The following is a 17,311-nucleotide window of genomic DNA, read 5'->3' as shown; positions in this document are numbered from 1 at the left end:
GATTCAATTATTAGCTTCTCTGCATAAAAGCGAGCCAATGTTTAGAAAAGTTTAAACTTTTTTGTCTTTAGTGATTTATCCATTTTTTATTTATTTTACTCTGTTCAATAAAGTAAAAGGATTTGATTTTATTACAAAACATGAAAGTAGCGAGCAGAAAAGACAATAAATGTCGCGAGTGAAAACGCTGCAGAAGAAAGATAAACTTCAAAGCTACAGTGAATTATTGCGTTGAGTCATAAAGATGGATTAAAGTTGCGTAACCATTAACGATTGTTTATTGATCTACACAGTAATATCAGAAATCCAGCACGAAAATCGATTGTTTGTGCGAGTAAGGGACATGGTTGAATAGAAAACATCACATTTTGATATTTGAATTGGGTCTAAGTCCCTTCTTCGAATATGTGGAGCAGGACGACCTGACCGTCGCTGGAAACATACCCAAGTGTTACATAATGAGTAGTGTATGTTGGATAGCAATTACGTCAGCTTGTGATAATATTTATAAGGTGGAACTAAGTACATATCAAAGTGACACGAAGTTTGGGAAATAAATCAGTTCCCATAAAAAGATAAAACGAAACGGCAAATGTCGTGTTAGGTTAGGTGAGGTAAAATAGGTCAAAGTAGAGTAAAAGAAAACAGAGACGTCAGTCAACATGACGCATTTATTTGACAAAGAAACGAAGTAACATATCGGCAATGATGCTGTAATAACTGAAAGGAAAACTTTGATAATCGCCAAGAGCGAAAATATACTCCAAGGTGTGTGTGTGTGTGTGTGTGTGTGTGTGTGTGTGTGTGTCCGTCCACCCATTAATACTTAATAAGATAATTAAGTAATTAGTTAAGAGAATACTAGTCTCTCGTTCATGTGTGTACTGATTCTTTCCAGAATAAACTTGAACCCAGAAATCCGAACGAACGCCCAAGTTTCCTTTTCTATATACGCTAACATAATTTATTTCTTTAAATTCAACGATGATGAATCCCGGCCGTACGAACGAGAAAGAAGAATAAATTAATGCGGCAATTAATAGACGAAATTGCGACGGCAGTAGTAAAAAAGAAAAAAGTGAAAAAAATAATTCACGCACTATAATTAGCAAAGTCATTTAAGCTAGTCGCTTGACGATTAAAAAAAGAGGTAGAGAAATAAGGAACTTATGAAGCCGCGAAAAACGCGAAAATACATTGATCAAAAACATGCTGTTAAGCAATAAAAACATTACACAAGAATCATCACAGTTTCATAAATATTGGTCTTCATAACGTTGGAGACTTTGTGCTGACTGTAAGTTGGTCATCTGCTGTTCTGCGCATTGTGCAACTGGTCTTCGTTAAAGTTCTTCTCATCTAAGAAAAAACTAGAGCATCTCGGGCTCGACTTGATGCCTGAGTTAGTTGAGTTAATTTCCTGGCTTTTGTAAGATGCTTTTCTTTGACATTAGCGGTGAATAGTTCACCCTTGCAACTTAAGTATAAGGAATAGCAAATAACCCTCAAGCTAGAGTTTTCTTAATAGTCGCCACCTCTCTCGCTAAGGTCCACGTTGCCTTACCTGAATCTTGTCGCATCTCTATTTGCATCATCTCAATTAATTTCACCTGCGATTAGTTTTTATGCTTCCGCAAGCCCATCACAAATTCTCTCGCCCATATCTCACAATTTTCAAGGTATTCAAAGAGCGCTGAAATTTAACTTTACTTTCCGAATGCGTAAATCATCACAATGCAGGCCACTCTCTCCCAATATTCCAGCGTTGTCCACATACTTGATTTCCAACTCTGAAATTTACAGCTATGGTTGCACTTTACTCCCATAAAAAAATTCAAAGGGTTCTTAAATCGATTATAATAAAGTCGTATTCCTATCTGTCTGTTTGCTCACAATTTCATATATATATATATATATATATATATATATATATATATATATATATATATATATATATATATATATATATAAAGAAATCATGCTGGAATAGCAATCTATATAATTCGTTTTCAGTATGAAAATTAATTTTGTATATATTATACAGATTGATACGAATTATATAGATTGCTATTCCAGCATGATTTCTTTATATATATATATATATATATATATATATATATATATATATATATATATATATATATATATATATATATATATATAAATGTATTAAAAAGAAATCTACATTCAATGAGTAACCACATTTGCATATTACATTAATGAAAAGCTACTTTAACAAGCTTTATCGGCAGCTCCCGCTACTCTCGCTTCTCTTTATTTGTCCCTCAGTCCTCATTTTTTAATGAGTGATTTTTCTGACAAAGGGAGAAGAAAAAGCTGTATTATCTGGGCTGACGTTATCCGCCTTATAGTCAGGGAACCGAACCTTGGATTAACCACTAAGGATGCTGTCCTATTAGTAGGTGCAAAGTACTGGGGCTGTTGTATTGCCATTTGGTGAATGGATTCTGGACCATGCGGTAGCTTCTTCTGGGGTCTCTCGATGCCATATTAGTGGGTAATTGTTACGGCTTTACCTTATCATGTTCTATAAAAAAATTCCTTTCTTCGTTTCATTTTCTCTCCTAGTTTTCCCTCTCTGTCCTGCTCTAAGCAAGTCTGACGACCTAGTCCACAAACTCCAAAATTCCATCATGACATGTTTCAAGAAAAAATACACGATTAAACCCGGATCTCCAACTTCCAACGTAGACACCCACTACCATGTCTCCTTCTCCAACATCAGAGATCTACGTTCTAACCTTCCAGAGGTTGAAGCCCAATTACAGGAGACTAAACCAGACCTTTTATTTTTAGACGAAACTGGCATTGGACAGGCTATTTCCCTAGATGAGTTCCCAATTAAAGGATACTCTAACTTAACTTCTAAATCTGACCCCCAAGATCGCCATGGGCATGGAATATGTGCCTATATAAAAGATGGCTTTCCATGTAGTATGGAATCTCCAGAGAAGATCCTAACTTATCTTATATGTGCTTCCGGGTTGCACTAGCTCACACTGCTGCATTTATATTTACCCTCTATCGCCCCCATAACAGCAAAGTTACTATCTTTAAGAGCATATCTGAGAAAATTGACCAAGTCCCATCTATTCAGCTAACATTCACGTATGTGGAGACTTCAATGTTCACAATGTGGAATAGTTGACCCACTCAAACAAGACCGATGATGAAGGGAGGTTCTGTCATGATTTCTTCATAGCTTATGACCTCAGTCAAGTTGTTTACGAACCCATCCGTGTGCCCGACAATGACGGCCAGTATGCGAGTCTACTAGAACTTTTTCTCACAACTTGCTCTGAACTATGTTCCGTTTCCATTCTGTCTCCTCTTGGATCTTCCGATCACTCTGTTGTATTAAGATAAAAATGAAATGTAATGTCCCCAGACGTACCTCTACCATCGTACAGTATATCGATACACTAATGATGTTTTAATATTACGATTTAATGTGTCTAAAATGTCGTTCTATAGTTAGATGGTAATGGCTAATAGTGTAAACATAATAAATTTGTATGTGGCATCTACTGTTGTAAACCTACAATATTTTGGTCCTGAGGGGAAAAACTGCGACGCTTTTTATTATATATATAGAGATAAAAAATCTGCATTAATTGAAATATAATATTTATGCGTATTTTACGACCGGGCAACACCGGGAGGCCTGCTAGTATTTATATTTGTGTATGTGTGTGTGTGTGTGTGTGTGTGTGTGTGCACTCCCCGATTTGCCGCTGACAATTACCGAAGAATAACCGTTCAACTAATTTGGATTTTATTGCCTTATTTAACCTCTTCGAAACATTACAAATAAAATAGGGTTCGTCTTAAAAGCAAATGTAAAATGTTCAACCATCATTATAAGTAGTTATGGTCACATTGTGGAGTCATGATTTCAGCCCTGGCGTAGACAAATACTTCAACCAGTAGAATGTAACATGTTTTAGTAATTACAAAATTAAGGCACCTATTTTCTCTTTTAAATAAAAACATGAAAAAAATTAAAAATAAATAAATAAATGAATAAAACTATTAAAGAGAAAAAAAGAATGGTTTGAGATTAGGATACGTTTTAAATATTTGCGGAGGTTCTGAGTTATAACCGAATATTTTGCAATCTGGTTCGAGGACTGTTTTCAGTTTCTGCAGTTGTTGTGGATCAATTTGCTGAAAAGCCTCGATCAAGGCGTCTTCTCGATTTTTCAGCCTCTTTTCTCGCGGACCCGAACGAGCATGCGCATCTATTAAAGACTGGCTGAAGTCGGCGAGCGACAAAAACGCACTAGCCGACTTTCTTTGTGAGTACGGAAAAGGGATGTCTCGACTGAGTATTCCTCTGATCTGCATCTTTTTCCATATCCGTAGCAGGGCCTCTTTGAAAGGCATGCATTTCACCACAGTGTGTCGCATGGCGTATATATTGTCCACTGCGTCGGTCAACGCATCTATCTCACTGTCTTTACTGAAATCCGTAAAACGAATTAACGATTTCAAACCAAGTTTATCAAGGATATAGAGAGTATCGTTTCTGAATGTTTCCAGTTTACCTATAATGTCGTATCTGATTTGGCACGGTCTGCAATGTTCGTAGCTTGGGGTGAAGTGATTGTTGCGATGACGATTGTAGCTCATCGAATCTACAAAATAATCAATAAACTCTGAGAACGTGACGTCGTGTCCGCATTTAACGCTGTGATTGGTCGGCTTCGCCCGAAAGTGTCTCACGATATAACCACCGACATATTTCCAATAAAGAGAATTGGGAGAAAAAAGTTTGTCGACGTACCCCGACAACAGACGGGCGTATGGCTCCCTGACAAAAATAAATTTGGTGGAATTTTCCAAAAGAACATGGATACGATCAAATGAGATTTTTTGTAGCGTCTTGACGTGTCCGTGGGCCTCGATTCCTCGAATGTCGAATGGGTTTTTCGTCTTCCGATAGCCGGACACGATCTGTATGATTCGTTTCCAGAAGGTGGAACCTATCTTTTCGATAGCGCAGTAGATGAACTGATGAGCTCGGTCGACAATGAGGCGCGTCTTTACGTCGGCCTCTGTGTTGTTGCCGATATAGGTGTTTTCGTTTCCCATGCAAGCTTCTAAAAGTTGGTCACGGCGCTTCTGATACACGAATTCTTTCTCAACATCTCTCGATTCACCCAAAATGGTACTGAAATATTTCTGACAAATAAGAAAATAAAAATATTAAAAGCAAGCAATGGTAATATATATATATATATATATATATATATATATATATATATATATATATATATATATATATGGCGATATGGCGAGGTTTTCTTAAATATAGTCACAACTGGTGGAAATGACGCGGTTATTATAACACGAAACACAACCTCTCTTATTTATCAATATAGATAAATACACAATAACAGTTTGGTAATTTCGATACAAATTTATTCATCTCTTACATGTGACCATAAAGAAACGAAATCAAAAAAGAAATCAAGTTGCCTTTTCAATAAGAATTTAGAAATAGATCGCAACTTGTAAAAAATCAAATCGGTCACTCCAAAGAAATAAACATTTGAACACAAATGCTAAAAATTTATCAATTAACTAAAACAATACTTCGAAAACAAAAACATTTGTTACATTAAAATAAGATAATCATTGAATTTTATCTCTGTATTTTATTTATATCATGTAGCATATTTTGATGTACTATTTCCTCTTTATGTAAATAGACATGATTTATGGCTGAGTAATTCGCCTATCGACAAATAGATTGCCTTCGTGTATAAATACAGCTTATTGAGCTAATTCTTTATCTCGTCAGTTAGAATGAGCCAACGGTTGGAATCGGCTGAGATGTACCTTTGCTAGGATATGGGACACTTCCTTTTTGTAAAGATTGTTATTATTATTATTATTATTATTATTATTATTATTATTATTATTATTAATAATAATAATATTAATAATATATGTTTTTAATTTTGCCAATAATACTGCTAAAATATGAATTAGGTGTAAAAGTTTTTAAAAAAATATGTTTTTGAAAATCAATATTCATAACGATAAGGACCTTTGCTCCTTATAACTAGAATCCATATGTCTACGAGCTTATAAATGCCTCGCTTGTAAAATTCTCTAGGTTTTCATGTGAAATACGAATCTAACTATTGTTCAATCACACCCCAAAGGTCATCTACATGGTTTTATAATCCTGGAAATGAGTGATAATCCGTGGGAAGTAGGCCAAGAGAATAGGCAGGATTGTTCAAGATTTTCCAATTAAATTTAAATCTTTAGTCACTAGTGCTGTACGAGAAAAAGCATGGTGAAAGATGGCTGCTTTTCTATTGACTAAATAAAGTCGTTTTCTAGTCAAAATGACTGGGAATATTACAGAAACATATAAATGATGATTTAATAACATGAAAGAAAAAAAGAAATTAATCATGATATGTTTAAATAATGACAACAGGAATAAAATAAATTACAATACTTTAATAGTTCTTTTACAAAACGGCAAAAACTTTTGCACTGACCTAGTAAGAGACATCTTCTCTTAATCAACACTAGTGTCATCCACTTTTTATCTGTGAATCGGATGGACATTCTATCTAAATGTTTCGAGCATGTAGCCAGAGGAACAGTCGACCTTAGCCAAAAGATATAATTATAATAGCGAATAACCTTTTATTTATTTATCCATTATAATACTCTTTCTTCAATCCTCTAATGAAGTTTATCCAATTGAAGGAGCAAAATTCCGTGCAGATTCCCGAGTTCGACAATATATACCTGTAGAAGTTTGAAGGTTTCATGAACTTAAATGTGAAAATAACACTTAAGATGAGAACAGTATTCTGAAGAATACAAATAATACAAATAATACAAATAATACAAATAATAATAATATCTACTGGCACATTTACCTCCACGCTTTATGTCTTGATTTTTACCATTTACTTCATTTTCCTATGAAACTTTATAATTTGTTTTATAGAAATCGTCTCGGACAAGACATGAAGACATGATGCCACTTAGTGTACGAAGCTAGCAATAACGAAAGATGATTAGTGCAAAGACAGGAGATGCCTATTGACTTTAGTCTTAAAAGACCGACTATAGGTAGGAGGAAAAGTGTCTGCAGAGAGAGAGAGAGAGAGAGAGAGAGAGAGAGAGAGAGAGAGAGAAAGAGAGAGAGAGAGAGAAAGAGAAAGATAGAGGGACGAGGAGAGAGAGTGATAGAGAGAGAGAGAGGGATGATGATGAGAGAGAGAGAGAGAGTGAGTGAGTGAGTGAGTGAGTGAGTGAGTGAGTGAGGGGGAGTTCTACAAGCTTGCACTTTTTGGAAAGAAGCTACTGAAATAGGAAGCTGTATTTTATAATGAGGTTTCAAAACAGTGAATTGAAGAGACCACTATACCGACAAGTCAAACGAGCTGGAATCCCGCCTTTTTTCAATTTTGTAAACTTCTTGCAGTTGAATGGGAAGCAGCAATACGACGGGGGGGATTTATGGTAAAGATCCAGATAATATTTTTCTAATGTCGATTGATTAATAAAACTATGTCTACTGCTATTTTGATGGGCGATTAATTTATAATCTTTAATAATACAGAAATTAAGGAATAACAATGTTTCAATTCTTCTATAAATTTTATAATAAAATTAACTTTTTAACATTTTAAGCGTTTGTAAAACTCATGCGCGACGACTTTTCGTTTGTTTTGATTGTGCGAAGCTGACACTTTTGGGGACCAATTAAGCTATTGTTTGAACAAACGAGACTTTCTTTTTTATTTAATTCAATATCTTAAGACATTACTCTAATAATTATATTTGTAATAGTCCCAGAAAACTAATATTTATCTTTCAAGGGATTTTTACAATGAATTTATTTAACTTCTATTTTTCACTTTTTGCCATTGCCGTGAAAACATTTTTCATCATATTTTTTTTTTTCAAAAGTAAAAATGTTTATTTGATTTTTAGAGAATTTCTTTAGGCTTTAATCTTTCAAACACAATGAAAAAGTAATCGGAAACCTATAAAAAAAAATTATGAAAAATTGGCTTTCAAAACCATGTCTCCTTATCAGTTTAAGCCATATTAGTGCACGTACCTAGTATAATATCACAGAAAGATGAACACCACTGCCTTGCACAGTTCCATATTATACCTAAGTAAGGCGTAGCAGCACTTGTTAGCCTAGTTCTGGTACACTGGAGTGTTACCATGTAGTGGATAAATGGAGTTCCACAACCGTGGTGAAAGCAATACATCTCGAAAACGGAGGCGGGGGGGGGGTCTCTGTTGAAAAACTAAACCTGATATAGGAAACCCGTTGACTCTGTACGCCAATCTTTTAGTGATGGTATCAAAAACAAAACACCCACTTCCAATTTATCATTAGCCAGCACCGAAGTAGTAAGGCCCAGACAACTGTCACGAGAATGGTCATGTCAGTACGCAATCTGGTCTAACCGGAGATAGCAAAGCACAATATACACGTTAGTTAACCTTGTGATTATCGCATATAGTGAAGTAGTATATAGAAAAATACTATAGAAAAGGATATTGTGAAAGGTTGGATTCAACTTATACGTCGTGCCAGCTAGCAAACGTCCTGGACAATAAACTCAATGACTTTATTGCTGCCGGTTTGAAGTAAGGTTCGCTTCACTCTAAGGAGGTCCACCTTCCCAAGCTTTGCCCTCTCTTTTAAAAGTGTTAGTTTATTTCCAATCGTCTCAGGAACCCCTTTCAGAGAATGCGAACAGGGCGTCTCAGGCATTTTTGTAGGCCAGACTGCACTAAGCCTAGTGCATTGGCCTTTTCATCTTCGGACCTGATCTTGTGTCTAACCTCCTCGATATGTAAATTCAGTATTAAAGTTGAATTAACTTGTACTTGTCATCGGGATATGTCTTCGACAATCAGTTCGACGGAGAGTGTGCCGTTTTAGTTTATTATTAATCGCTCGAGGCGCCTTTACTGAGGAACGTCGACAGGGCTTCTCATGCATTTTTTGTAGGTTAGAGTGCACCAATCCTAGTACACTGGCTTATAAAATCTATATCTTACCTTGTGTCTAACCTCACAGGAGATAAATAAAATTGAATTAATTAATTTATTTATTCATTTAAAAGTTGTAACTGGATATGTGTGTGCGTTCGACTAAAGTCAGAAACTACCGAAGATACACTTACAAACCTTACGCATTAAGATGCAATGTGACTCTGACCTGGTCAAAGAAAATAAAAGAGACTCTAATATTTATTACTTTGGGTCACAAGGGACCACATTAGTGCATGGGGAGGATCGGTTAAGAGAAGTCTTTTTTATTTTTGCTGGTAGTTTAAAAAAAACAACAACACTGAAATTAGGTTAAACAATCAATCAACTTTCTTTGATTTGCTTTCTATTATATTGAACCAGTTTGAACCAGTAATGGGAGAGAGAGAGAGAGAGAGAGAGAGAGAGAGAGAGAGAGAGAGAGAGAAAGAGATAAAGAGAGAAAGAGAAATAGAGCAAGAGAGAAAGAGTAAAAGACAGAGAGAGAGAGAGAGAGAGAGAGAGAGCAAGAAAATGAGAGAGAGAAAGTGAGAGAAAGGGAGAGATAATGTAAGTGTACATGTGTGAGAGAGAGAAAGAAGGGTTGTTGGAATGATAGAGAGTGAGAAGTTTAAAAAGAAAGACATTGCATACATATTTTAAACTATTTTATTAATCATGCTCCTATGAAAGCCACTTTGACAAGAGGGGCTACTATTTGGGACTAACCATGCAGGGATACTATTATGGAGTTGAGCAGCGAGATGTCTGTTCACATGATACTTAAACTTCTGCGTGTCAGCATAGTTAGGAAAGCAGGGATCAGAAACAGAATTCTAAAGTCTAGCAGTTTAAAGGAAGAAAAGCCAAGTACGTCCAAGGATGGAGTACTGCTGCCACATCTGGGCAGGAGCTGCTAAAAACAGCCTATCCTGCCTTGACAGAGTACAAAATAGACTTCGTGGTTTAGTGGGGGATGCCCTTTTCTCTTCCCTACAACCTCTCTCCCACAGAAGAGACGTTGCAAGCCTGTCTTTGTTTTATCGCTATTTCCATGGCAGGTGCTCATCTGAGCTCCAATCCCTCGTCCCCCCTCACCAATCTTTCACGAGAAACACTCGTCTGGCTGAAACTACTGTCTATAATTTTCCCCACTCTTTATCTGTGCCTAAATCCAAACGTAGATTCCATGAGCAAAGATTCTTTCTTAGAACTGCACGCCAGTGGAACTCTCTGCCGCTTGCCTGTTTCCCACCTGACTACAACTTGGACATCTTCAAGTCCAACATAAACAAACTCCTGACAAACCGCCCCTTTAAGTAAAACCCTATCAAAAACCCCCAATACTAATGATTATTACAATACTATCTTATTGATTACTGTACACGCAATAACCCTTATCCCTGAGTGGCCTTCGGGCCTTGATAAGTGGTGACCCCCATGTAAAAAAATATATATAAATAGAAGGTTTTCTGGCATCTAGAGATCTTTACAGTGTGAGGGTGGGGTTTTGCTGCTTATCGGATTAGTCGGCGGTATTTACGCCGGATGGCACAAATGTTTGTATGGAGTTCATCGGAGCACTTTCCATTAAAATACTTGTAAAACAGACACAACGATGCAATATTTCGTCGATGGGACAGAGTTTGGAGTTTGATTGATAGTGCAGGGCATATTAAGTTGGCGACTCTTTTTTGAACTGTGTGTTGAAGTGAGAGACCAGTGGCAGATGTACCAGTACAAATCTGGCAACAATGTTCCATGCATGGGTTAGTGATAGCTTTGTAGAGGTACAGGATGCTCTCAAACGCGAGTAATTTTCTAGCACGGAAAAGAGAGCTCACCTTCTTCGTCATCAGCCTTTGCAATGTATTTGTTCCATTTATGCTATCTGTGAATATTAGGCCGAAGAGTTTGAACGAAGAGCTCTCATCTGGTTACTATTTAATGTGTTTTTTTTTTCATTTAAAACTTCAAGGTTTTGATCACATTAGATCAGTTCAATCCCCCGTGGATAACTCTAACCTTGCGCAATGTTAAAAAAAAATAGAGTAAGAATTATATTATATTATAGCATCGTCATGTTATTAGAAAATATAAATCAATACAATAAATAAATAAATAAAATAAAATAAAATAAAATAAAATAAAAAATGAAAGCAGAAAAGAAAATGTCCCTATTTTACTTGTAACCTCAAAGCTAGACATGCGGTTTGGCTCTGTAATGTGGGAAAATCCAGCACCACCACAATAGGTCACTCTAGATTTATGTGTACGTGTGTAGTAGGAGAATAATTGTCGTAGTCTAGAAATATTGCTTTCTTTCTAACTTCCCCCTTTATTTACTGCTTATCCTCGCCCCTAACCCCAATTTAACGGAAACTAGATCGTTCCTGTAATGATCCGTTGATTTTGCGGTGGGAGTTTAGTTCTATGCAATTCTAGGAGATCCTTTGAGAAGGGGTTAGTTTATTGCTGATCGCCTGAGGCGCCTTTACTGGGAAATGCCGACAGGGTTGCCCAGGCACATTTTGCAGGTCAGAGTGCCCCTCCTCGTGGGCGCTGATTTCTCAATCCCACTTTCCGACATATTGTGTTTACCGCTTCGTCATATTCGAACAAAGTATGAATGATTTGTCTTTCATCTGATGTCGCTTACATACATATCTTCAGTTCACGGCGAGACGTAAATATGCAGCTGCGCCCGCCACATCGAATCCATTTTCTTTCTCATTTTCTTATGTTTTTCCCCCTTCTTTTGTCCTTTCATTTTCTTTTGTTTTAAAGTGAGTCCCCGCATTTCTCTGAAAGGCTTCGGTCACTATTCAAGTCTGAAACGGCATTTTCGCCACTCACCGTGCGGATCAAATTAGACGCTTTTTCTCGATTTTCGATACACGAATTGGCCAGTCGCTCTTGTTCGAAATGATTCTGGGATGATGATCTTCATTTTATTTACTTCTTCCCATCTACAATCGATAGCGTACTGCTTGATTTAGCGATATATACATCCACACACGCAAACGTTATCGGCGCTAGAGACATGTGCCCCCTCTCGAAATATATATGAAATCCATACGAAAAGATAACCCTTTCTAAACAAATGTGTCGATTTTATAATTACTAAAATATATAAAATAGTTATCTAATTTTTATGAGGAATTTACCTTTATAAATTTAACGAATTTCCATCCGTGAAACACAATGCCCAGGGGACTGCTTCCTTGTTGACTACAAAATGGTTCAATTTTAACATTGCATTTATCGTTTCCAACTCTCTCATAGTATTGTTCATCATTCAACTTACAATCTCATTAATCCTTATCTTTTAGCCTTTTACTCATTAATATATAAGCAAAAAACAATAACAAAAAATATCCGAGTAATTATTAAAATTGGAAAAGTCAGACGAAATTTAGGTCGGGGTTTGCTTAATGCAGAGCAATGTAATTTTTTTTTGATATATTGTGAGTGTTAAAAGCAATTGTATTTGATTATTTATGACAAATTCTAAATAAGAGTATAAAAATAAAATTAAAGTGACCTCAGAGCATGCTCGACGCACGCACGCACGCACGCACGCACGCACGCACGCACGCACGCACGCACGCACGCACGCACACACGCACGCATACTCATACACAAACACAGGCACACACACATACACACACAATATTTATATATAAAGAAAAGTCAATTTTTCTGCCTACATTAGTGATCGATATCTTTCGTATCACAAGGCTTGCCTGTGACTGTCTCTATATCGGTGCAAAAGTTTTTGCCGAATATGAAAAAACTGTGTTTTTGAAAAATCTTTATTCACAACAATAACGAACTTTGCACTTTATAACTTGTTCCCTTCTGTCAACAAGTTTATAAATGTTTCACTTGTAAAATTCTTTAGTTTTTCATGTGAAATATGAATCTACCTCATGTTCGATCCCATCTCGTGATGTTAACCTAAGGTCATTAAAATGGCTTTTTAATCCTCGAAATAAGTGATAATCCGAGCGAGGTAAACCAGGAGAATATGCAGAATGGGCAATATTTCCTAACCAATTTCTCATATAAGGTCTGGAGACTGTGTGAGGACGAGACTTATCATGATGGAAGATTACTCCTTTTCTGTTGACTAAAGAAGGTCGTTTTCGGGTTAGAATATTATATCAAAATATGAATGATGCTTTAATAATCTGAAAGAAAAGTTATAAATTAATAATAGTGATATGTTTATGCAACAATAATATTACAATGATTTAAAAATTGTCTTTCTACAAACCGGAAAAAAAAAACAGCTTTTAAACTGACCTGTTATTTCTGGTGCGTACTAGTGTATATTTTAAAGATAAAATATTACTTTCGCCCTGGTTTTATACAATTTAATATTTAGTTCTGGTTAATATTTCTTTTTAATAGTCATACATAATAGAATTCGGAGGGATTTTCATCCTCACACTTCGATTTATTACCACTATCACCCATGTCTACCGAGAAATTGTTTTGTAAGGCACACGCTTTCATAGCACTATTAATGATCAGGATTTAAATCGCATATAAACATTATTTATTTTACACTTCATAAGACCGGCGAAATTTGATTGACAAAATGACAAAACCTTAAAAAATGACAATGGCAGCAGTTTTCCTCCCAAAATGCCAAATTAAACATTAAAAATATAGAAAAAGAGTCAGTACAAATAAACATTGTACCTTGTTAAAATTTTGGTTAAATCATTAATCAAGTGAAATATAATGGTAAAAGTCTTACCTTTGACCTGAAATATTATGAAAAAGACACACACACACACGCACACACACACATACACACACACTCTCTCTCTATCTCTCTCTCTCACACACACATACACACACATATATATATATATACATATATATATATATATATATATATATATATATATATATATATATATATATATATATATATATATATATATATAAACTTAACACAGTTAAACAGACAACACCTAAAACAATTAACTTCCGGTATCTATGGACGGCCTAAAGTGACAAATTTTTCTTGTTGATTACAATTTCAATATCGTAATTTGTAGCCCGAAAAAAAGTAATATTTAACTTATTTCTGTTCAATTCTCTTTTATTTTAGAAAACATTATTTTTTAATTCCTAAAACTCAGCCTCATTTAAATTTTAACGAAATTCTTAAATTAACTTTATGGGAAACTTATTTTCAATTCCAAATTTTTTATGGAATTATAAACTAAAAGTCACTTTTTTATTTAATGTTAACATCGTAAAATTAGTCGTGCACAAAGAAATTTAATTAACTCTGAGCTCATCATTGTTTTAGTTTGATTTAGAAATGATATTTTTGTTCTAACAATGAAGAAACAATATAGATTACGCGACGACTTTTATTAGTAAGATATGAAGATGAACAAATTGGTCTTCCATAGAAAAAAACTGTTCACGTTCAATTTCTAAATATATATTTGTTATTTGCATATTTGACGAAAAACTTTACTTACTTGGAATTCAGAAAGTTTTGAAAATTTCGGAACTCTTTCAGGTTTCATCCGTTCTTTTTCAACTAAAATAAAGAAAAGAAAAGAAAAGAAAAGAAAAGAAAAGAAAGAAGAAATTAGCTTGAAATAGATTTGCTTTTCTAATACTAAAATGGTGCGAATATTTTATGAGTTAAATGTGAGAAAATTATGGACACGACGTATCTACGAATTCTTTTAGCTAACGTAACCGGAAACCTACAAGTTTCTCCTTCTTGTCGCCCATTGTGAGGCGATCCTTTACTTCCGTTTTCTTTAAAACATCTCGTGTGCGGCTCCATCTAGTAAGACACAATGTGTATTCAACTTAAAATATTCATTTTCTTACTAGAACTGATAATAAAATATAGATTAACATCACCTGATGAGACTGTACTACTACTACTACTACTACTACTACTACTACCGTTGCTGCTGCTGCTGCTACTATTATAATAATAGTGGAATAATCTAATATATAAACGGCTATATCTGGCTGTCTGTCTGTTTCCATATTTTCAAACTCTATCTCCTCCGAGGCTAAAAGTTGCAGAGCGGCACTTAGGGACCTCAAATGATTGGATTTTTGTATGGACCATTCTTTGATTGGGTCTTTAGCCGGTTAATATAGTTTTGAATGGATCAAAAAGGGGTCAAAATTGAAAAAAAAATCGTCATACATTTTGCATATTGACCTAAGTGTATTTTTAATTTTAATTTTTAATCAGTTCATGCACGTGTCAAGTTGGTACAGTGGTAACGTCACCAGCTTTGAATGCTACAGTTTCAGTTCCGATTCTAGCTGATACCACCTAAATGTTTTTTTTTATTTTTAAATCATGACTATAATAATGTATACGAAATCTGGACAAATTAAAATATCATATTTAAGCGTATTTTACGCCAGCCCGCTAATATTCTAATAATAAATCATTAATGGGGAAAAAGACAACCAAATTACAAAGTCTTCCTTTATGATTAAGATAGATGCGACCAAATGTCCCAGAATTTTTTTTGTTAATTATTTAGAATCATTTTTCATTCAATAAAAATGATACAGTTTCGCTCAGTTTCCTCAAATTTTCAAACTTGACTTTACGAAATGATGCCTTCAAAAGGACGGGACTCATTCCGATTTAATTTTTGTGTCCACCAGGTGACGCACAGCAACCAGATTTGACTTTAATACAATCGACAACGAAATCGGACGTATATTTTTTCTCTTCAAGAGGCTACCATCTCCGGACTTCGTGACACCAACAAAATGCTGAAAAAAAAAAAAAAAAAAAGAAAAAAAAAGAAAAAAATTACAAAGTCTTTGTCTATAACTAGGATGGACACAACTGGAAGTTTCAAAAATAGATAAAAATAAAAATAACAAAAATTAAAAATTATTTTTGATTTAATAAAAAATTATTTAGCATTACTCGGTTTTCTGAAATCTTCAAATTTTAAACTTTCGAAATAATGCTTTCGAGAGTTGTGACAAAAGCACTTTTCTTTCCAAATTTCTTTTAGATTACGTTTTTATGGTTTTTTTATAGAGTTTTATTTTTTGCAGAAACTAGATAGTTACCCTTTTCGTTTCTCTCTCTTTCTCCCTTTCTCTTATCTCTCTCTCTTTCTCTTATTTTAAAATATATTTTGTCGGGGGGGGCGACCAAAATATATTTTAAAATATATTCTTTTGCATTTTCACACGACCATCACGTGTTTGTGCGCTTGGTTGGCCAGAAATCGTAGAACAAGTGCAGAAACGACAAATGTGGATGGAAGCCCTGTTTACTCAACTGAGACAACAATTGCGTGACTGGCCCTTCTCAGTAGCGACGTCAAATTGACAAACTCAGATGAATGCACGACCTCACATTTGCGAAGAAGCGCTTTTTCCGTTCTGAGAATAGTATACATACTCTAGCATTTCGAGAAAAAGCATGTACAAGAAGGAAAAAAAATGGTAAAGAAAACCGAAACTCTTATACAGCAGAAAGCCAGCACTAAAAATAAATGCATTTAATGTAGGAAAAGTGTACTTCACCAGTTCATAAATACGTACATTCCATTTTAGTAATTAACACAATTGGTTATTCTTAAGATACGCCCGGTTAATCTATGCGTCTTACGATGCGCCCATTAAATCTGTGCGTCTTAAGATGTCTATTAATCTATGCGTCTTAAGATGCGTCCATTAAATCTGTGCGTCATATGATGCGCCATTATATCTGTACGTCGTATGATGCGTCCATTAAATCTGTGCGTCTTAAGATGCGCCCACTAAAAGATACGTGCATTAAATCTTTGCATCTTAAGATGCACCCATTAAATTTCTGCATCTTAAGATGCCTCAATTAACTGTGTGGATCTTAAAAGTATTCGAACCCATGCGAACCTTCATATTTGGGTTTTAGCTGGGGAAAATTGGTGCAAAAGTATTAAAATAAAAAAAAATGGAATTTGCCAGGTGAAGGTTGAACAAGGCATTACGAATATGCATGCGTAACGTAATAGCTATCGGTTCAGGTTTTAATTTTTAGCTCTGCAGTAAGCATGTCTTCATAGCTCAGACAAAGTTAAAAAAAAAAAATGATTCGTGCGCCATCACCGAGAATCGAAACCAAAGCGTTTAGTTTACAATTTATATTTTCCTTTGATGTTCTGTTTTGTGTATGACCACATTTTGCATATCGATGTGATATTAGTAGAGAACCTCCGCGTGTGAGAGACGCCGG

At 35.1% G+C, this 17,311-nt stretch overlaps 1 protein-coding gene across 1 annotated transcript in view; it reads right to left on the bottom strand.

The window, feature by feature from the left end:
• Positions 1 to 3,916: 3,916 nt before the first annotated feature.
• LOC145288154 (carbohydrate sulfotransferase 11-like) overlaps positions 3,917 to 17,311 on the bottom strand; it is a 41,935-nt gene continuing 28,540 nt past the window's right edge. Inside the window, exons 2-4 of the mRNA XM_080136213.1 lie at positions 15,819 to 15,849; positions 14,568 to 14,629; positions 3,917 to 5,205 (exon numbers count right to left, since the gene is read on the bottom strand). Coding sequence (XP_079992339.1) covers positions 4,054 to 5,205; positions 14,568 to 14,629; positions 15,819 to 15,849 — 1,245 coding nt within the window. The 3' untranslated portion in view covers positions 3,917 to 4,053. The remainder of the gene's footprint in view (positions 5,206 to 14,567; positions 14,630 to 15,818; positions 15,850 to 17,311) is intronic.

The sequence above is a fragment of the Euprymna scolopes genome, chromosome 11 (genome assembly GCF_053919585.1).
Source record: "Euprymna scolopes isolate OS-2025 chromosome 11, ASM5391958v1, whole genome shotgun sequence".
In the NCBI taxonomy this organism is placed as follows: domain Eukaryota; kingdom Metazoa; phylum Mollusca; class Cephalopoda; order Sepiida; family Sepiolidae; genus Euprymna; species Euprymna scolopes.
This window is presented reverse-complemented; position numbering and strand designations above follow the sequence as displayed.